Source organism: Balaenoptera acutorostrata, chromosome 3, assembly GCF_949987535.1.
Source record: "Balaenoptera acutorostrata chromosome 3, mBalAcu1.1, whole genome shotgun sequence".
Lineage (NCBI taxonomy): Eukaryota > Metazoa > Chordata > Mammalia > Artiodactyla > Balaenopteridae > Balaenoptera > Balaenoptera acutorostrata.
This window is the reverse complement of record NC_080066.1, coordinates 165,976,002-165,999,477: the sequence shown is the minus strand read 5'-3', so window position 1 is coordinate 165,999,477 and position 23,476 is coordinate 165,976,002. Positions and strand designations below refer to the sequence as shown.

Below are 23,476 nucleotides of genomic sequence, written 5' to 3'. Positions count from 1 at the left end.
GGTCATAGAGAATTTATAAGAAAATGCCAAATTGTTTTCCACAATGGTTATACCATTTTACAAACCCTGTTGATCTACATCCTCTTCAGCACTTGGCATTGCCACACTTTTTGTTTTTGTAAATCTAGTTGGTGTAAATGGTGTCACATTGTCTTAATTTACATTTGTCTAACTACTAAGATTGACCATCTTTTCCAATATTTTTTGATTTTCTGCATTTCCTCTTCTATCAAACACAAGTTCATATCTTTTGCCTATTTTTTAGAGTTGTTTCTTTTATTGTTTTATGAAAATAATTTTATATACTCTAGATACAAATGATTTGTAATTTTTATGGATTACAGATGCCTTTTTTTGAGTTTGTGAATTATTTTCCTAATGATGTCTTTTGTTGACTAGTTTTTATTTCAGTGTAGTCAAATCAGTTTCTCTTTTTTTTTTTTTCTGAACAATGCTGTTTTATGTATTAAGGAATTCTACTTTTTACTAGGGTCAAAAAAGATATTCTCATATTTTATATCTAAAAGTTTTAAGGTCATCAAAACATTGTTAAATGGGAAGAAAATCTTTTGTCATATTGCTACAATTTATTGAAGAGATTTAGCTCATATTAACTTTCTGTTAAAGTATACCCTAAAATAAATTAGAAAAGACATGGGATCATTGAAACATAAATATTTCAGTCTATTGCTTTATCCTCACCAAGAATTATCATTCTGTTCTCATTTAAATTAGGAAAGCTTCTATGACCATTCTAGCTTGCTTTGATAAATCTTTTCTCTGAGATGTTAGTCCTAATTGATGACATACTGTTTAGGCCTTACCTGTTCTTTTATCATTTCCTATCATATGTCAGTTTTTAATAATGAAGGGACTTTGAGAGCTTATAATCCAATTTATACTAAAATGGAAATGGAGTCTAAGAGAGGTTAACTGATGTGCTCAAGCTCCTGTGCTATTAAGTAGTCAAGATGACACTCAAACTCTAGTCTTTTGATTTCAACTCTAATATTCTTTACATCAGACTTTTTGTCCCCTTTAATGAATTGTAAGCATTGGAGTTCATGCCCTCTCAGTCTCCTTCACTACTCTTCTTCCCTCCTCTACAATCTAGCATTTCAACTCAAGTGTATAGGCAGAGTGAGGGAAAATATGATCTTTCTTTTTTTTTTTTTCCTTTCTTTCTCTTTCTTCAAATACCTAATGAATGTTTGCTATGTATCAGGCATTAGGGATGTATGGTAAACAAGATACAATCCTGTCCTCAAGGAGCTTATAGTTTATTAGAGGAGTTAACAAGTAAATAGACTATTACATTTGAGTGTTATAATCACATGGGGTAATAACAGGGAATTCTGGAAGCATGATAAGAGGATATGGTTGGTCTTGGTGAGTCATGGTCACTTCTTAAAAGATGTGATATCTAGGTTTACTTTTAAGATAAACTGTTTATCATAGTTAGATAAACAGTGCTGGTTATTGAATAATTATTAATAAAGTCACTTTGATTAGAAATAACTGGCTTCCCTTAGACTTATTCCATAGCTTTCTTGTTGAATTGCCTTGGTTCTTCCAGAGGAATTGATCTTCGAAAAGTCACAGAAAAAAATCATTTGGAAGGCCTTACAGGATTATCTACACCTCTCTTGGAGCTATCACCCAATATAGTCAATTAGAATAGGTGCTCAGATAACTCTTCTTCATTTGCTCTAAACATAACAAAATTAGTACACCTTAAAAACTTGGAATTTTATTTGCTGAAATTTCTGGTTTTACCTTGTAAGTCTCTCTGTTGCCTAAGAGTATGTACAGGGCCCCATCAAAGGAAGTAATAGCCAGAGTCCTCTTGACAGGCAAATAATGCATTCTCTTATAAGAGGGATGGGACTAAATCTTACCTTATTGGACTTGTGGAGTGAATTGTGGCAAGTTACCCATCTAGAAAGTTACTGACTTCTGTTAAGCTACATAAAAAATTGATTCTTAAAAAAATAACATTACTGTCAGGTAGCAGTAAATTGTAATTTATATAGTTTGGGTCAAATCTTTTATGCTTTGATTAGATGGCTATCCCTAAATTCATGGCCAAGGTGAAGGTTTTTCTCCAGTTTGTAATTGATGGATCTTTGCCATCCTGAAATACAAGCCTTCTGTAACTTCAAATAAAACTTCTAAAACATTATCAGAATGAAGCCAAACATTATTGTGTTTAGTGTACTCTAACAGGAACATATACATGTTGCCAAATATCAAGTTTATCTAAGCAGGATATAGAAAATGTATTCTGAACTTAGACCCACAAAAATGGTTCCTATCATTGCACAGATTTTTTAAAAATTAGCCAGAAAGTTAAACAAATCCTTTACAGTTGGAGAAGTCTGGTATATAACACCTTAACCAAATGCTGCTACTTAACATCACTAGTGATAGAACTGTGGTGCCCCTTAAAATGATGTATCCAAAAGGACACAACATTGCCTGTGCAAAAGACACATCTGAATCTAATCATGAAGAAACATCAGACAAACCCACATTGAAGGACATTATACCAAATATATAGGTTTAAAAAAATGACTATAAAAGATAGTTGTTGGGACAACTGGATGTATTTTATTTTGGTTAGTATGGTATACTACATTGATTGATTTTTGTATATTGAACCAACCTTGCTTTCCTGGCATAAATCCCATTTGGTTATGGTGTGTAGTCCTTTTTATATGTTGCTAATATTTTGTTGATGGCTTGAGCTTTCAAAGGATCTTCGGAGCTAGGGCTGAGAATAGTGGGGGGAGGAGATTGGTCAATGTCACTTAAGATCAAAGGCGTCAGGCCAAAACATTCAAATATCTGAATATAAAAGCAATTGATCCCCTTGTAGCTGCAGGCTTTTCTCAAAGCAATAAGATAATGCTTCACAGCTCGAGGTTCTTACCAAATTATATTGTGAATCAGTAGAGCAAAGATTTACATCCCTTGATGTACACTCATTCATTTGCTCACTCAGTGAATTTTTGAATTAACATTTCTCCCCTTTGATCATAATTAAGGTAATAGAAGTAGGATGCATTGGTTCAGGTATAGATATTGTTGTTTATAGTGTTTTTTGTGTGTGTGTATTGGCATTTGTTTATCAACATAAAGGTATATTTTTGTTATAGGGGCCAAGTTTAAAAAATACATTGGCCATTCAGCTCATGTAACTAATGTCAGATGGTCACATGATTATCAGTGGGTTATTTCTATTGGTGGAGCAGATCACTCTGTCTTTCAGTGGAAATTTATTCCTGAAAGAAAACTAAAAGATGCTCTTCACATAGCACCCCAAGGTGAGTAGTACACACTGTCTCAACAATTTCTCTGTCAAATAACTCTTCAGTAACCCCCAAATAACAATTTTACTATTGAAACATTCACAAACCTCGTATGTTAACAGTATAGATTATTATTATTAGTGGAAATTTTAAATAAAATATTAGGTCTATGTGTTTAAACTCAGATGTCACAGAGCATGGACTACAAAGTACTTTTGGTTACACTTTATCAAATGATGAGTAAAAAACATGCATTAGTAAAACAAATATTTAATGTATTCTCTGGGAGATGGGTATCTAGGCTTCAGTATGGTTTTTTTGACAAAGAAAAATTATCTAATGTCAGTTCATCTGTTGCATATAGTATTTTCTAGCTATTTTTCATGTTAATTATAGGTTATATTCACTTATATTTGCACAGACATTTAAATTTGATGTAGCGGTCATTGGGGAGCCAGTGAAGGGATTTAAAGGAACTGTTGAGTTTGCAGTGAGTGGAGAGGAAGATAATCTGTAGTACAGTTTACTGACATCTGTGTCACTTGAATAGGTAATTTCATTTGCTTGTTTTATGGCTTGTCTCCATGTCAGTTGGCACAGTCAGCTCTTAATCATTAATTTTATTGTGCTGTTTTGAAAATGAATCTTCTTTAAACAGGTAATGTTTCATTTTTTTAAATTACAGAAAATCTGGCTGACTCTAATAGTGATGAATCAGATTCAGATCTGTCTGATGTTCCAGAACTGGACTCTGAAATTGAACAAGAGACACAGCTCACCTACCGTCGGCAGGTAATTTTTATTACCACATGATTTTTTCCTGAAAAATTCTAGTTTCTTCTTTATCTTGCTCCCTGTTGTTTACTCATCTATTGTTACCTTTTGCAGTTTTTAATTTTCCAAGAAATGTATGGCTGTTTCCCCCTTTAAGATTTAAAGTATACTTGTGTAAAATGTTATTTATATTAAGTGCTTGATATACTAACTGTGCCTGTATTGTATTTTATTATATATTATATGTGCTTTTTGTCGCAGTACACTTCCATTTATTTCCTTTAAAATACTCTCTTACGAAGTATACAAATTTAATGGAAACTAAATATGTATTTGTCAGTGTGTTACTTAGAAAATGTAAATACGTTTGTCTTTCCAAGGAAGTAAATTTCATAAAGAATCTTCCTATTGAAGACAGTTGTTAAAACTTTAGCGATCATAGTAACCACAATGTCTGAAGTTACATTAGGAATCTATAACACCTTTATTAATTTATGTTCTAAGAATATTTCTACTTATGTACATTATTTAAAGGTTTACACGGAAGATCTACCTCAGCTTAAAGAACAATACAAAGAGAAACAAAAAAGTGGTACTTCTAAAAGAAGAGAGCGGGCTCCAGGAAATAGTATTCGATTACACTTTGTTCACGGGTACAAAATGACTACTTTTCATTTATGTGTTTGAATTTTGGTTCACATTTACTAGCTATGTGACTTTGAGCAAGTCACTTAACCTCTCTGTGTTTCTGTTTTACCATCTGTAAAATGGAGATAACAGTACTTTACTTCATAGGGTTCTGGTGAGGAGTAAATAAGTCAATACTTGTGGTGACTTAGAATGTTGTCTGGCACTATATAAGAGTTTATTAAATAAAAAATTAATTTGTCTTATGAAAATTGTGTTACATTTATAGAAATGGATCTCTTTAAACAAAAAAACTAAGTGAAATGTAAGAGATTATTATCTCCCTTATAAATATGTCTAATTTGTAATGATATTGTGGCTTGTTTGGCCTAAGCATTTTGGCCTATATATTATAATTTCAATAAAATACAGTTTCTGGATTCTCTTAGAATTTCTGGCAATACAGGGCTCACATTTTATCCCGGGACAACAGAGTCTCCAGTCCAACTCTTTCCTTCCCCTAACCTAGTAATCATTGTCTTACCTGGCTTATAATGTTTTCAAGAATTTGAAAAAAAACAGATTTATTTAGTAAAAATATTTTTCCTCCAGTGTTAAAATAGACAGTATTTCTTTTTGTTTGTTTGTTTGGAAGCATTTTTTGTGTGTGTGTGTTTTTTTAATTGGAGTATAGTTGATTTACAATGTTGTGTTAGTTTCAGGTGGATAGCAAAGTGAATCAGTTGTACATATACATATATCCACTCTTTTGTAGATTCTTTTCCCATATAGGCCATTACAGAGTATTGAGTAGTGTTCCCTGTGCTGCTATTCAGTAGGTCCTTATTAGTTATCTATTTTATTTATATTGATCATTTTTGAGAGGATTTGACTACTTGTTTTCTGGATGTGTATAATATTTTAAAATTGTTTAAACTTATTTTTGTAATATATATTGATATATTTTATTCTCATGGTTGAACAATGTGTATAAAAGGATACACTCTGAAAATCTTCTTCCCACCTCTGCCCTCCCAGCCATCATTTCCCCCCTACCCAAAGGGAATCACTGTTACCTAGTTTCAGAAATATTTATGTATAATATAGTACAAACAAATACAAATATATATTCTTTTCTATACCCTTTCACTTGTAAAAAAGCAACTTGTTGCTTTATAGTATACGAATTTAGTATTATGCAAATATTAGTGTACAATATACACTTTTCTGCACCTTTTTTCATTGAGTGTTGTAGCTTGGATTTAGCTATTTGTAATCAGAGCAGTTCACAAAAGTTTATGGGATCTGAGATATTTGTATTTTTTAAAATTGTTCAGTATCTTGTAAAACTGGAAATTGAATGTCCTCTGTATAGTCCATATTTATCAGTAAAAGGCCAAAGTTAATGTTATATGATTTTTCTATATTTAGTTACAGAGGTTATGACTGTCGAAGTAATCTGTTTTATACTCAAATTGGTGAAATTGTGTACCATGTGGCAGCAGTGGGTGTCATTTATAATCGACAGCAGAACACACAGCGCTTTTACCTGGGTCATGATGATGATATTCTCTGCCTGGCTATTCATCCTGTGAAAGACTATGTGGCAACAGGCCAGGTAGGTCCTTTGAAAGACTATGCGACAACAGGCCAGATAGGTTAGACCTTCGTTTGGGTTTAAAGTTAAGTTAGTCCATTTTTTTCCTTATCTTTTGTATTCTAGGAAATGAAGAATTCTTTAGAATGGGATTTTATTTTCATATTACAAATGAAACATTTTTCTTATAGTTTTCCTTAGAGTTTTATTGTTTTACTTATTGTAATTTGAATTTGGAACTATGAGCTCTGGCTTGACACCTTTCTGTCACGATAATATTAATTTTTTAAATTTATGAGTAAAAATTACAAAAACCGTAAAGACTAGAAATCTGGTTTTTAAAATAACATAAGTTATCTAAGAAATGTTCTGTGACAAACAGGATGACTATGTTTTTATTTTACAATCATGATAGTAACATATTCGGGTTTACCAAAGTGGAAAACACAGAGAAAAGTCATAACTGATACCTCTCTATATGGATGTTCTTAGAGAAGGAAGGGAAAGGGTGATATTTATAAATTCTCACTGTGTGTAAGCACTTTACTAGGTTCTTAATGTATATTTAGTTTATTCTCACCTCACCTCTATGAGAGTGAAACCATTTCCCCCAGTTTATAAATGAGGAAGTTTAGGTTTAAAGAAATTAGATAATTTTCTCAAAGATCTCTCAGCTAATAAGTGGTAAAGCCTAAAGCCCTTAGTCTGTTTGGCTTTATTTTTATGTATGTATGTATGTATGTATGTATGTATGTATTTATTTATTTATGGCTGTGTTGGGTCTTCGTTTCTGTGCGAGGGCTTTCTCTAGTTGTGGCAAGCGGGGGCCACTCTTCATCGCGGTGCGCGGGCCTCTCACTATCGCGGCCTCTCTTGTTGCGGAGCACAGGCTCCAGACGCGCAGGCTCAGTAATTGTGGCTCACGGGCCCAGTTGCTCCGCGGCATGTGGGATCTTCCCAGACCAGGGCTCGAACCCGTGTCCCCTGCATTGGCAGGCAGATTCTCAACCACTGCGCCACCAGGGAAGCCCCTGTTTGGTTTTAAATACTGGGTAAGTATACCTTCTGGGATATACTGAGGGTGGGAGTAGGAAACTAGCATCATCCTATGTAGCTTCCCTGAAAGGAGAGAAAGCTCTTCCCTTTTTCTTTCTCCCATCTTCCCTCCCTCTGTTTGTACCTCCCCTGACTCTTTCCTTTTCTCCTTCCTTTCCTTCCCTCCTTTTCTCCCTCCTTTCTTCTATTCATTCAAAAACATTCATAGAGCATGTGTTGTGTACCAGGAAAGACTCTGGGAATATAAATAAAACATCTTGCCATGGTAAAACATTCATACTCTGTGGGGGAAGACAAACACGCAAGAAAATTGTGATACAGTGTCATAAGTATAGATCAGGGCTTCTTACCTTGGCACTGTTGACATTTTGAGCCAGATAATTTTTGTTGTAAAGATAATTGCATTTTTGTGTATAATGCCATCCTGTGCATTGTAGGATGTTTAGCAGCATCTCTGGCCTCTACGGACTAGAGGCCAGTAACACCACCCATCCCAGCTGTGACAACCAAAAATGTCTCCAGACAGCATTTGGGAGGCAAGTCACCCGCTGCTGAGAACCACTAGGCTAGAGATATGTATAAAGCGCTCTTGAAATATTATAAAGGACTGATATATCGTGCCTAATGGAATCAGGGAAACCCTCATAGAGATGATGACATTTGAGCTGAGTAGTTTACCTGACAGAGGGGAGGTTGGGGAATGTATTTCAAGTGTGTCGTATCACGTGTAACAGTGGGGAAAAAAATTAAAAAATAAAAATACAACTTCTTTAAATAACTGTGAGCAGCGCAAAGTATTCAAATCTTAGAGTGCATGATGGACATTAGCGGAAGAACTAATTAAATGGGTTGGCAGGGGCCTCAGGGGCACCATTTACTTTCACCTTTAGTTTATATAAATGGTTCCTCTTAAAACACAATTATGTACCCATTGTGCTGTGGCAAGGAGTTTGGACATTATTCTGCTACTACTGGAATGAAAACTGTAAAAACTGGTCATTTACTACCATAATTCTGGAATTTTAGGGAGTTTGGGCCAAATTAAACTAAAAGTCAGTATGCCCACAGGACATCCCTGGATACCCAATGACCTCTTCCTCTGCTAGGCTTTTAGCCCGAACTCTAACAGAAAGACAGATTAGGGGAATTCGCTGGTGGTCCAGTGGTTGGGACTCTGCGCTTCCACTGCAGGGGACCCGGGTTCGATCCCTGGTCGGGGAACTAAGATCCTGCAATCCATGAGGCACAGCCAAAGAAAAAAAAAACAGATTAACAAGAGAAAAACAAAAAGTTTATTAACGGGTGCAATTCATATCACCTGGGAGAAACCTACACCAAAAGTAACTCAAAATGGTGGTTTAGAACTCCAGCTTATATAGAAAACAGTAGATCTGTAGAGAAATGACAGGACAGAGGAAAGCAGTTAATAACTTAGTGAAATATTGACTGATTGCAGTATTGTTTTTTGTTATGTCTTTATATAAAACCAATCTCAAAATTAACAGTAATTGGCAGCTATATTAGTTATTTCAGGAGTTGCCTTCATAGGCAAAGTTATTATATCTCTTAATCTGTATGAAGAAAGTGATTACTTGGGGGCTTCCCTGGTGGCGCAGTGGTTGAGAATCTGCCTGCCAATGCAGGGGACACGGGTTCGAGCCCTGGTCTGGGAAGATCCCACATGCCGCGGAGCAACTACGCCCGTGAGCCACAATTACTGAGCCTGCACGTCTGGAGCCTGTGCTCCGCAACAAGAGAGGCCGTGATAGTGAGAGGCCCACACACCGCAATGAAGAGTGGCCCCCACTTGCCACAACTAGAGAAAGCCCTCGCACAGAAACGAAGACCCAACACAGCCATAAATAAATAAAATAAATAAATAAATAAATTTTTTAAAAAAAGGAAGTGATTACTTGAGTCTAGAGAAATAATTAAGAATTAAGTCTTGTTAACCTGCTTGGTGCTTTAACCCCTCTGTATCTTGTTTACACCATTATCCTAGCCTAGAATATACTTGCTTGCTTCTCTTTTTATCTAAGACCTACACTTTTTGAAGGCCCGCGTCAAGTAGCATCTCTTCCATGAAGATTTTCTCTACAGCCTTTTCATCCCCATTAAGCATGTATTACCAGATGTTCTTATTTTAACAGAAAATATCTCGTTTTCCCAATGAGTTTGCAAAATTTGTCTAATTGTCTTAGTGCTCATTGTACCTAGCATAGTAACGCTGCCGATAATAGATGCTTGGTAAGCATTATCTTTATTGATGAAGTATAGGATGAGGTTTAGGAGCTATGTAGTTGTAGAACATTCCTAGAAACACTGAGCCTAGTCTTATTAGCTTTTCAACAAATGTAAGGGAAAAATGTTGATCACATATACAGTCTGCTTTATACTTTTTATTTGATAAATATTTATAGCAAATATGACAAAGGCTGTTAAATCTCCTGTTTTATTTCCTTTTATAGATATGAAAATAAACAATTTAATTGCATAAAATGACTTTTATAATTCTTTCTATTTTAGGTAGGTAGGGATCCCTCAGTTCACATATGGGACACAGAGACCATTAAACCATTGTCGATATTAAAGGGCTACCACCAATATGGTGTCTGTGCTGTTGATTTCTCAGGTAAGGCAGTTTTCTATCTCAGTAAGAATGATCAAAATGCAGAGGCAATACATAGCATTTTAGTCTAAATTAGTTTTGCCTGAACTTGTCATTTAATAGTGACCTTCACGATTTTTTATCAAATGTGCATACTGTTGTCCTAACCAATCAAGGCTCTGAAAGTGTGGGTTTGCTAGCTGGTTTATAATAATAACTTAATGAGTGTAATTTTAATACCCATTATTATAAAGATGTTTCTATTAAAATAAAAAATGTTTGTCTACATAACCTCTGAAACCGTCTCAGTTACCACTAGTGGTATGTATTTCCCACCTTGGGCAAACCCTGGTCTCATTTAATGTTTTGCAGCCACAGAGTAAACTTTGAAAATGTTTAGGGTGAAAGCTAAGAAAGAGGTGAGAACTGAAATATTTGTTGTATAACATTTCTATGAAGTGACAATTCCAATCTGTCTTATCAAAATAATTTCAGATCACGTTAACTCTTTGCTACATATATAAAAGTTTAACAGCTACAGATAGATCTACAGTGAAAGCTGGGGTATGGATTGGGAAGAGTGGGGAAATACCATTAATAGAGAATTTTATATTAAGAAACAGTAAATTTTGTGCTTTCTGCTGCTCTGACTGAAGTGATAGTGAATTGCTATAGTTTGTAGGGGGAAATGTATATACACATATTAATATCTGCCAAAGGTGAAGAAACTGAATGGTAAAGGAGTCAACAAGAAAAATACCACTGGTAGCGATAACAAACTAATTGAGGTTTGCAAAAAGTGTGGCAGAGTGGCAAATGTTTTATTATAGATTGCCTTTACAACCTATAAACATATGCACACCTGCCAGCATGACTGACTTAGCGCAATCTCTTGTCTAATAGTCATTACTTGTTGCTTGATGGTAGTAACAACTAGAATAATTGACCTTCACTACAGTCATATTAAACAGCAATATGTATTTGTAACCTATGTCTTTTGCATTTGATTCACTTTTTGTAATCCCTATGACTTCTTATATCACAGTAAAGTTCCTATGGTGAAATTCATTGGCGTATATCACTTCTTCCTTCTTTCTTAGTTTTCCCTTTCCTTCTCATCTTTTAAATATCTTTTTTCTACTTTTCTTATCTTCCTCCTTTCCCCTATCTTAAGCTGGTAGAAGATGAGGTAAGTGAAGTCAGAGGAAGAAGTCAGCAGATAGGTTTAGATGCATTGAGAAACTATTCTTCCCCCTCCTTATAAATTCTGCTTTTTGTTTCATAGCTGTATGTGTGCCTAACATTTAACAATATTTTATAAAATTTTAAATATAGTGTTGTGGTATCAGAATATGTACTGAGTGTTTTTTGTCTTCTGAATGTTAATGATCAGTCTGTCTCTGTGATTAATTTTCATAGCGGATGGGAAACGTTTGGCTTCAGTTGGAATAGATGATAGCCACACTATTGTGCTGTGGGACTGGAAAAAAGGAGAGAAACTTTCGATAGCAAGGTAGGGAAAAAACTTGATATCACATTGGCAAAATACTGAAATTACCTTGGACTTAAAATTTTTTTTTTACTTATAACAGTTTTGAAATCAAGCAAATATAACTTTTTAAATTGTTGCCGTCTTTATTACCATTGAATAAATAGTATAATCATGGTAAAAAGACAAATTATTTCATGATTCATTTGTAGGTTTATCCCTTGTGAACACACTTTTTAATGTAACTATAATATGATATTCAAAGTAGTGATTATCAAAAATCTCCATTTATAGGTAGAGTGAATTCCACTGTAAGATAAGCTATTCTGTAGTCATTGAAAACATTATAAAATACTCGTTTTATATATTTGAGTGAAAGGAGATACATACACACATGTATCACAAAGAAGTTATAGATTATTTTTATTTTCTCTGTTATAGTTTTCATTTTCTAAATTTTCTACAGTGAGCATTATTATTTCATAATAATAAAAAATATTAGCAATTGCTTTAAAGGAGGAAATAGTTAACAGTTTCAGAGACTTATTTTTTTAACTTCCTATTCCCTAAAGTGATACATAAAAGCACTTTTAAAATATAGATAAATGCTTTTTTCAGAGTATATAGACAGGACCCAAATAAAAGATAGTTTAAGAGGATTTTGTATTTGGAAAGACTATATTAAGCTGTAACAGAGTACTATAAAATTTTTTTTTCTTTAACTCATTCATGCCACAAATGGCATTCTCTATGTACAGTACTATAGTAGGTGCTATCCAAAAGAAGTTCAGTTCTCACTGTTCCTATCTTTTAAGATTCTGTTCAGAGAAGTTAATAAATTAAAATAATAACAAAATAACAAATGTACAAACGCATGATTATGTAGCCTAAACCTAAGAGACAAGTGGGCCAAGTATTTAGTAATGGAGTAATCAAGATAGGGTATGGATTAGGCAAAAGGTTATTACAGGAGAGATTTATCTTCAGAGTTAAAACATTTTGGTATTTATTTCAGAGGAAGTAAAGATAAGATTTTTGTTGTAAAGATGAACCCGTACGTGCCTGATAAGTTAATTACAGCTGGAATTAAACACATGAAATTTTGGCGTAGAGCAGGTAAGGAAGTGCTTCTTTTTTGCTACTTTGAAATTTAAGAAACTATTACTTTTTTTTTTTTAAACATCTTTATTGGAGTATAATTGCTTTACAATGGTGTGTTAATTTCTGCTTTATAACAAAGTGAATCAGCTATACATATACATATATCCCCATATCTCCTCCCTCTTGCATCTCCCTCCCACCCTCCCTTTCCCACCCCTCTAGGTGGTCACAAAGCACTGAGCTGATCTCCCTGTGCTATGTGGCTGCTTCCCACTAGCTATCTATTTTACATTTGGTAGAAACTATTACTTTTAAAAGCGATTTGGTTAAGTACAGTGTGGTATCCTAAATTGGATCCTGGAACAGAAGTTTCATTAGTTGAAAAATAGGTGAAATCTGAATGAATTCTAGAGTTCAGTTAATAGTAATATATCAAATATGTCGGTTTTCTAGTTTTGACAAGTAGTCTGTAGTATTGTAACATGTTAATGTTATGGGAAACTGGGCGGGCGAGCAGTATATGAGAACACTCTGTGTTACTTTGCATCTTTTATGAAAATCTAAAATTCTCAAAAGTGAAAAGTTTATTTTTTTAAAAGAATGATTCACAGTTGTCTTGATACATTTTAAACAAAGTTAAGATTTATTTTATCATTACTTATTGGCTGCATTGATATAGTATTCATATTTGCAAAAGAATTTAACTTATGAGATTAATCAAGTGATGTCCAGACTTCGTTCTTCTGTTGAAGACATGTTTTTTAGTCTAAACTAAAAATGAGAAATTGTGTCAAAATTCTTTATGTGCTATAAAATGATATAGAAATGGAATGTTATATTACTTTAGTCATTTAGTAAATTAGTGACTGTAGAAGTTCATATTTTAAAATTAAAAAGTCTCTTTTCCAAATCAAATAGCATACTTATAAATTCCAGCAATTTGACAAAGTCTTAGTACACTTAAACCTTTCAGATAAAATACATAGCTATAGAGAGAAGTGAGACATAGGTTAGAAAAGAATAGGCTTAGTGAAGATATTTCCCAAATTGAATTAACTTTCAAATTGTAAACTACGTAGGACATGAGTCGATTTTCAGACTTGTTTTAATACTTTATCACAGACTCATCAGATCATAGTGTATATACATTTACAAAGTAAAAAGAAGTATCTTCACATTTGTAATTTTCATTCGCATTCATTTAAACGAAACTTTTGAGTATCTTAGTCACTTGGAATTGCAAATACCCAGCAAGTAATGCTATTATTGCAGTTTTGAAAAAAAAAAAAAAACTATAAGTTTGTCTGAAATAAGAGACTTAAAGAAAGTAAATAGCCTTAAAATGAAAAGATTTACAATTGAATAACTTTTTTCCTTAATTTTGATTTGTCATAAAGTAGACCTGAAACTGAACCATAAAAGGATAAATGTTAAGACTTTAGTGCATTTCAGCATTCCTCACTTTGAGGTTCTGATCCAGAGTTCAGTAGTCAACTGGGAAATAAGTACCCACTTTATTAATCTGAATAAATGCCATCTGTCTACCCTCTAAATGCATAGCTTTATGTAAACTAAGTTAAAGATGACGTAGGACTAAGGCTGAAAGGGAGCTTCTTACCTCCTATCCCAGATATAGGCTTTGAGAATTGCAAGTTATGAATTATTAATCTCTAAGGAATTTGAACTCTATTCCATGGCTGGTATGACCTTGTACAGTACAAACATGTTATGCTGTGTGTATCAGAAAACTCAAAAATGATTATCTAAACCAGAGGGGGAAAAGCTCTGTAAATGGCCAAATAGTAAATATTTTAGACTTTCCAGACACAGAGACAAAATCAAGAATATTATATAGGTACTCAGAGAACAAGAGAGAAAACTCCTGCCTTGCCGTACCCAGTTTGCACCCAGTTGCCGTTAACTGGAGACATTCCCTCCACGATCAGCCTGCTGCAGTGAACAGGACTTGCAGGTTGGGCTCGGGGGAGACCATAGTCAGCCTCACTCTGCCCTAGCAACACACTGATTCTAGTGTGTCTTCTCCTCCTGGAGAGCCCTACCTTCTCAACTTGGGCAGATGGCCAGAGGCCAGGCAACTCCTGGACTGTGATTTCACTGCTGGGTGCCCAGCAGTTGCCATAGCAAAGTCCTCAACTTGTGGATGGTGACCAGCTCGGGCCCTAGGCGGCTGCTACTTGGCAGCCAGAAGTCAGGGAGGCAGGCTCTGGGAGCAGAGAAGAGAACCGACGTGGCCACTGCAGCTGTGCTCCAGTGGGCATTGAGCAAAAACAGGTGATGGCAGGATTTGGCCTACAGGCCATAGTTTGCTGACCCTGCTCTGGATGGATAATCTGTGCTCTAGTGAAACCCAGTCCCCTCCACTTGTGCACTAGATCCCATCTCTCACCTATTCAAGGACATCATTCCAATTCTTCTTCCCTTTCTCTCTTGCATTATCAGTTTTCCCTCTCTACCAACTCTTTTCCTTCAGTATATAAATGTGGTGTTATTTCTCCATCTTAAGTAAGTAAAACCAAACAAAAACACTCTTTGAGCTCTACCCTCCAGTTGCTAATCAATTTCTCTTCTTACCTATGCACTAAAACACATCCACACAGTTGTTTACACTTTAAATTTGTGAGTTATCTTCTCCTTCTTTTGAGAGAAGTCTAACCTGTTTTTTCCCCTTGACCACTTGACTTAACAGCCCTTCCAAGTGCACTAACAACTCTGGCTGATATGTTAAAAGACAGTCTTCTGAATACATTTGGAATATGACTCCTTTTCATCATCTTCTATGTTATCACCAGACCCATGTCACCCTTATCATTTGCCCAGATGATTGAAATAGCCTTCTAACTCTTTTCATCCTTGCCGCTATTCAAATTACCCTCAACCCAGAAATCACAATGAACCTGGTAATAAGTGATATGCCAAGTCTTGTCATTCCACCACCCAAATGTTTTTCATCTCAGAAAGAGTAAAAGTTAAATCCTTACAATGGCCTGTAGTGCTGCCTTTGACCTCTCTGACCCCATCTCCCATTACTGCCTCCCTTACTTTCTTTGCTACTCCATACTGGCCTCCCTAGTTGTTCCTTGAAGATTCTTGTCACGTTCCTGCCTTGGGGCCTTTGCATTTGCTGATTCCTCTGTCTTGAACGCTCTTTTTGCATGGCTTGCTCTTGCTACCTCCTTCAGGTCTTCATGCAGATACCACCTTCTCAATGAGGCCTTTCTTAACCACTCTTCTTAAAATGGACCCCTCTCATTTCTTATCTCCCTTTTATGCTTACATTTTCTCCATAGCACCCGTCATCATCTAACATCCTGCACATTTTACTTATTTGTCATATTTATTGACTGTCTCTCACCAGGAAGCTCCATGAAAGCAGGGAATTTTGTTGTCTTGTCTGTTTTGTTCATAGCTCTTCTCCCATTGCCTTAAATAGTGTCTGGTATCTATATATATTTCTTAAATAAATGAATGAATGAATGAGTTCATTTGGAAAAATGGGCAAAAGATATCAATAGATAATGAATGACCAATAAAAATAGGAAAAGATGATAAAGCTCATGAATAATTGGAGAAATGCAAATTAAAACCACAATAAAATTCGGTTGATATTTCACATCCCCCAGTCTGATAATACCAAGTGTTCTGAAAGGTGGGAAACAACAGGAACTCCTTTCACTATTAATGGGAATATATGTTGGTGTATCGACTTTAGAGGACAATTTGGTCACAGAGCTGATACCTCTCATCTACATACTGTTCTTTTGCAAATACCCTATGACCATTCCTAGGCATTCCTAGAGAATCTCTTGCACTTTTATAGAAGAGGCCCTTGCAGGAGTGTTTAAAGCAGCATTGTTTTCAATAGCAAAATCTTGGAAGCAACTTTATTAAGTCCCCGTTAATAGGAAAATGTTGTATTTATATAATGGAATGCTATATAGTCAGGAAAATGAGTTTTCTAGGGGTACAAATCAACATGTATAAAACTCCACAACAAATTGTTGGTGAAAAAAGCAGGTTGCAAAAGAATACATATAGGATATGTATTTATAGAAAATTTTAAACATGAAAAATAATGACATGTTACCTAAGAATTCAAAAATAAGTAGTAAAATATGTATAAGGGAATGTGTGAGAATAATCAAGATCACATTCAGAATAGTAGCAGGTGAAGAAGGGAGATGGGATTGGCATATGTTTTGATTGTTTAGTAATTTTATGTAAGTTGATAATGGATATAGAAGAGCTTATTGTATTTTTTTTACTTTTTGTATTAAATATATCATAATATAATTTTTAAAATATTAATCAAAAGACTGATTTAAACTAACTTAGTACATATTTTTGTTTATCCAAAAAGCTATGACCTGAAAGCAGCCATGGGTATGCCTGCCGTAGCCAAGCAAGGTGTTGCCCAAGTCACTGACTGAGAGACCTTTAGTTTTCTTTTTAACTCTCCTTACTGTTACATGTCTTTCTCTTTAAAAAAGAACAACAGCAGAAGAGAAATTTTATTGCTTTGAATTTTATACGTTTTGAAAGTGGTACTTTCATAATGTTTTTTATGAACCAGGGGGAGGATTGATTGGAAGAAAAGGCTACGTAGGCACACTGGGGAAAAATGACACAATGATGTGTGCAGTATATGGATGGACTGAAGAGATGGCTTTTTCTGGAACATCCACAGGAGACGTGTGTATCTGGAGAGACATCTTTCTTGTAAAGACAGTTAAAGCACATGATGGGCCAGTGTTCAGTATGCATGCATTGGAAAAAGTAAGTAACCTAATAAATTTTAAGTTAAACATAGTTTGATCATGGAGTGCAGAACATTTTCACAAGTACAGGGACACTACCTTTCTACTTAGCTGAGCTACCCAATAATAATATGTGAGCTAGAGTCTTCCTGACTGTATTTTATTCCTCTTTTCAAACTCCTGAATCCAGAGTGTAATAGGTCTGCTGTTATTAAAAAAAAAAAAAGTTTAACTTAGTATTTATTAATCGCTTACTATGAGTCAGAGATTGTTTAAGTACTTTATATGTTATCACCATATCCTGTGAGGTAGCTATCATTATTTTTTTTTTAATAAACTTATTTGTTTTATTTGTTTATTTTTGGCTGTGTTGGGTCTTCGTTGCTGCGCGCGGACTTTCTCTAGTTGTGGCGAGCGGGGGGCTACTCTTCGTTGCAGTGCGCAGGCTTCTTATTGTGGTGGCTTCTCTTGTTGCAGAGCACGGGCTCTAGGCGCGTGAGCTTCAGTAGTTGCAGCATGCAGGCTCAGTAGTTGTTGCTCACGGGCTCTGGAGCACAGGCTCAGTAGTTGTGGCACATGGGCTTAGTTGCTCCGCGGCATGTGGGATCTTCCCAGACCAGGGCTCGAACCTGTGTCACCTGCATTGGCAGGCGGATTCTTAACCACTGAGCCACCAGGGAAGTCCCGTAGCTATTATTATCATCCCCTCTTTTTAAAGGATGAGATTATGAAGCCTCCAGGAGAAGGTGCTGAAAGTGGTAGAGCTACTTTATGGTTCCAAATTGCAAACTGTGTTTTTAAAGTCCTATTCTAAAAGTAGAATGTTTTGTGTTACTGTAAATATTTTTGCAAATTCCACGTTGATGTTTAAAAAAACATAATGGATTCTATGCTAATTTCTGTTTTTTACAAGCTGTAACTTTTGGCTATAAATATTCTTTCCTCTAGAGTTTTTCAATATAAAAGAAGGTTATTATTTTTTAAATATTTAGATCTTCATTAACTTAAAACTTTTACTTTTGTAGGGATTCGTAACTGGAGGGAAAGATGGGGTAGTAGCTCTTTGGGATGACTCCTTTGAAAGATGTCTCAAGACCTATGCTATAAAAAGAGCTGCTTTGGCCCCAGGATCTAAAGGTGATTTGAGATTTTGAGATTTGTGGAAAAAAGATTAATTGCTTATTAACATGGTGGGCACTGAGGTGGAGCACCTGGGGTATATTTTTCCTTCTTTACTAGACTGGCATCAGAATTCACTAAGAGAAGCCGCTTAACTGGATGCCAGAATCATTGCTGTCCTTTCAAAATCTATTTTCAGTGATACACATAGTAAAATATAAACAAATACAAGTTTATCAGTGTTAATTTTTAACATTTTTAATTTTTCAAAGAAAATCGCCATGTGAGTGTCACATTTACCACCAGTCAGGGAATTGTTTTCAAACTTGGCCTTTTGTTTCATCTTAGTGTTTTGTTGACCCTCCCTCTCTAGCCTTGCAGGCCCTTCTTCCTTTACCCTTTCTCATAGTGCGTTAAGGCACTACAGCGCTCTGTCTCTGACCTCCAGGCCTTCCTGTATGCTGTCACTTTTGCCTAGAATTTCCCCTTTCTCCTCCCTCCTGCTTCCTCCAGTTACCTGACCATATGCTCATTTTTCAGATCTCAAACACTGTTTCTTCTAGAATGATTCCTTACACTCCCATCCCCTCTCCCCCTCACAGAAGGTTAAATTCCCTTTTGTTCCGTTTTCAATATGCTCCTCACGCAAGGTCTGTTTTCCTCTTTGTATGCTCTTTGAGGGCAGAAGCTTGGCTCTATCACGTTTACCAGTATATCTCTGAAGCCTGCCTAGGGTACAGTAAACATAAATGAATTAATCTTAAATCGAATTGAATTAAAATTACTAACCAGAATATTGTACATGCTCTAAGAGGGTCAGGAGGTGGATGAGGGGCAAATGAAAAAGGAAAAGAAACAGTTGTCAGACTGGTAGTAGGGGATCTGGAATAATATTGAATTATGGAATTGTAGTATATAAATGGTACTTACTTTTGAGATTAGTAAATTGAATGATTGGGGAAAATGTGGTACATTTATTAGAATACTTAAAATATAGGAGAAAGCAACCGTGTAACGTGATTTGCATTGTCAAAATAGCATCATTGGCGGTATATACACCCTTGTATTATAGTAACTTCATACCTAGAAGAACATCTCCGTTTAACATTTTAGGTCTTCTCTTGGAAGATAACCCATCTATACGTGCCATATCATTAGGACATGGTCATCTTTTAGTTGGCACAAAGAATGGTGAAATACTAGAAGTGGATAAAAGTGGCCCAGTAACACTTCTGGTCCAGGTAATTTTAAATGTTAATATGCTTTCTTTTCCCTTTGTATACAGTTGATTCAATACATAAGAGCCAGAAGTTGGCAGTGGTGAAAAATAATGTTAAATTATTTAGGGAAATATTTGTTAATGTTAATATTTACAAAAACATAAATTTAATCATAGTTAAATGAGTAGTATCTGTAAATAATATGCACATATCATGTAGAATAATTGCCAATATTTTCAGTAATTTCTTATTGCAAAGCAAGAAACCAGTAGAAAGAAAAGCCAGTTGTAATTAATTTAACACAGTCCATTTATTTCATATTTAATTTTATTTCTTTGAAGTACATTTGTTGAACCTAAGGCAGTTGTTCTTCTATGAAACTCTTCAGTTTAGTTCATTCTTTCTAAGTTTCTAACTTAGAAAAGTAAAAAATGAATGTATGCTAAAATTTTACTGCTGAAAACATTTATCCATGACAATATGTTAGTGATTTTGAAAATCCAGAAGTACAGACTTTGTGTGGTAGAAATATAACATGAAACAGCAGGATTAGCTAATCCTTAACATTTCCGTCAAGAATGCTGTATTAATTTTTCAGGTTTACATTTCCTATGTATATTATGGTTTTTGATACTATAAAACACAACAGGTGAGGTAGTGTTTACTCTAATGAAAAATTGTCCTCATGCAACTCTGTATAGTAACACATTTTGGGTTTGCCTTTTACCCTGAAAAAGAATTATGTTCTTTCTTAATACAGACTGATTTCTTCACCAGCCCCCACTTCACTCCTGTTAAGACACCAAAGAGTACATGTAGATGAGAACACTGCACATGCTTTAAGGTTAACATAATATCCTGATGTAACAAGGAGAATTTGTAAGCAAATAACAAAACATTTTATATTATATTAACTGTCAAACTTTCATGTCTTACTCTTTAATTTCAGTCACATGATATTCCTTTAAAGTAAAAAGATGTTAGAATCATGGTGTTTAACGTATTTATGATCTCTTGGAAAATATAAACACAAATACACTTTTACAGATGAATTCATAGATGGACCTATTCAAAAATATAATTTCATAATTGTAGGAAAAGATTTTTAGAAGTCATAAATGACATTATTTTTTTAATATTTATTGTAAAGTTTAAGATTTCAAATATCTACTGTCTCCTAAATGTCAGGAACATGACAGGATACCAGGTCTCACCATTACTGTCCAATATTGTATGTGAGGTCTTAGCCAGTCCAGTAAAACAAAACAAAACAAAACACTTAAAGGTGTACATGTTGGAAGCAAATGGATGACACTGGATGGATAGCAGTATTTGCGGATATTATAACCCTATGCCTTGAATATTCAAGAGAATAAACTGAAAAATTATTAAAACTAATTAAGGAGTCCTACAAATTGCATATATGCAAAGTCAACATGTAAAAGTCAGTAGTATTTCTACATATCAGCAATGACCAGCTAACACATATGACACAAAATGGTACTCACAAAGAAAACTATATAGTAACCAGAAATAAAGATGGCTAAAAATATGCAAGACGTGTATTAAGAAAACTATAAAATTTTAGTAAAGGCATAAAAGATGTAAATAAATTCTGTATGATCATAACCCATATCCTAATGAGATTTTTCACAAATTCTGGAAAGATTTTGTTTAATCATCTAGAAGAGAAACTATTCAAAAATAGTCAAGAAATTTTTGAGAAGCTCTCTGTGCTAGAAATAAAGATAATATAAAACTATAGTAATTAAAAGTGCGGGAATGTATGTACACAGTAGAAGTGCATTCATGTATATACCAAAAAAACCCACGTACAACAGTGTTTGTAGCAGCAGTATTCTGTGGATCAGTTTGGGGACTAGTGCCTCTTAACAATATTAAATCTTCTGATCCATGAACGTGGGTCTCTCCATTTATTTATTATTTATTTATTTAGATCTTCTTTAACTTTTTTCAACAATGTTTTATAGTTTTCAGTGTACATGTCTTGTAGTTATTTTGTTAAAATAACTTACCTTGTATATTACTTCTAATAGTTTTTTGGTGATTTTTTTAGGATTTTCTGTATACTGTAAGAGATTATGTCATCTGCAAATAAAGATAGTTTTACTTCTCCCTTTACAATCTGGATGCCTTTTATTTCCTTTTGTTACCTAATTATGCTGCCTGGAACTGCCAGTACTATGTTGAACACAAGTAATGAGAGTAAACATCCTTGTCTTGTTTCTAATTTTAGGGAGAAGGCATCCAGTCTTTTACCATTAAGTATAATGTTAACTGTGGATTTTTCATCTTTGCCCTTTATCAGGTTGAGGAATTACTCTTTTATCCCTAGTTTGTTGCTTATTTTTATCGTAAAAGATTGTGTCACATATATATGGAATCTAAAAAAAAAAATGGTTCTGAAGAACCTAGGGACAGGACAGGAGTAAAGAAGCAGACATGGAGAATGGACTTGAGGACACGGGGACAGGGAAGGGTAAGCTGGGACGAAGTGAGAGAGTGGCATGGACATATATACACTACCAAATGTAAAATAGATAGCTAGTGGAAAGCAGCCGCATAGCACAGGGAGATCAGCTCGGTGCTTTGTGTCCACCTAGAGGGGTGGGATAAGGAGGGTGGGAGGGAGACGCAAGAGGGAGGAGATATGGGGATATATGTATATATATAGCTGATTCACTTTGTTATACAGCAGCAACTAACACAACAATGTAAAGCAATTATACTCCAGTAAAGACGTTAAAAAAAAAAAAAGATTGTGTCATTTGTCAAAAGCAATTAGTATATTGCATTGATTGATTTTTGGATTTTAAAGCAACCTTTCATTCCTGGGATTAATCCCACTAGGTCATGGTATATAATTCTTTTTATATGTTGTTGGAATCAGTTTGCTAGTATTTTGTTGAGGATTTTAGCATCCATATTTATAAGGGATATTGGTCTGTAGTTTTTTGTGGTGTCTGTCTGGTTTTGGTATCAGGATAATATTGGCTCCATAAAATGATTTAGGAAGTATTCTGTCCTCTTTGATGGCCTCTTTCCCTAACCACATCCAGCTGTTAAACTCTATTAATTGCTCATTGATTACTCTATTGTTTTCAACATTTTCCTGGAGAATAAAGTCCTTCACAGGCTAAACCAATCAAATTCAGGCTTCTTAAAAGGGACAGTTCCCTAGGTTACTGTTTGAGATTTGTCCTGAAGTTAAGCAGTCTCTTCCCATTGTCTATGAGATTTTCCTGTTTTTCCTAGACAGACTAGCTGGCCTTCATTTTAGCCATGTCCAGTGAGTCTGTCAGTTGCCTCCCAATTAACTTTCATCACAACCTCTATTGTTTTAAGAGCACCTTTAGGCTTCAACTTTTCCACATTGTAGTAAATGAAGTCAGTTGCTTTGAGAAGAGGCTAGGAGCTGTTTTATGGCTTGCTTCTCTCTCTCTCCGGGAAAAATTTCTGATCCAGGGCTCTGTAGTTGAGGGTGAAAACAGTGGAATGCTTCCTTTTTCTGAGTGTCTCTTGCTTTACATCTCAGTGCTCAGTTGGTGGGGAGGGAGCAAGTAGCCTCAGGTCTTGTTGAGTTGACATTGAGGCCCCAGTATTCTTACTGGCCACTGCACCTAAGATAGAGCCTCCATCTCAGAATAGGGGGTGGATAGAAGGAGGGAGCTCCCACCTCTCAGCAGCAATCACCAAGAATTTAGCCTCAATAGCAGGTAGTTGGGGGCAGGATGAGAAATGCTGACCCCTGCCCCTTCTGGGAAGAAAGCTCCCCTAG

The 23,476-nt window shown here is 35.1% G+C and overlaps 1 protein-coding gene across 1 annotated transcript in view; it reads left to right on the top strand.

Annotated features, from left to right (window-relative positions):
• Window positions 1-23,476, top strand: part of EML5 (EMAP like 5) — a 167,900-nt gene that overhangs the window by 80,014 nt on the left and 64,410 nt on the right. Inside the window, exons 11-20 of the mRNA XM_057542111.1 lie at window positions 3,159-3,326; window positions 3,997-4,103; window positions 4,620-4,738; window positions 6,144-6,334; window positions 9,896-9,997; window positions 11,393-11,486; window positions 12,478-12,578; window positions 17,155-17,357; window positions 18,364-18,475; window positions 19,571-19,698. Of these exons, the coding sequence (XP_057398094.1) occupies window positions 3,159-3,326; window positions 3,997-4,103; window positions 4,620-4,738; window positions 6,144-6,334; window positions 9,896-9,997; window positions 11,393-11,486; window positions 12,478-12,578; window positions 17,155-17,357; window positions 18,364-18,475; window positions 19,571-19,698 (1,325 nt within the window). The remainder of the gene's footprint in view (window positions 1-3,158; window positions 3,327-3,996; window positions 4,104-4,619; window positions 4,739-6,143; window positions 6,335-9,895; window positions 9,998-11,392; window positions 11,487-12,477; window positions 12,579-17,154; window positions 17,358-18,363; window positions 18,476-19,570; window positions 19,699-23,476) is intronic.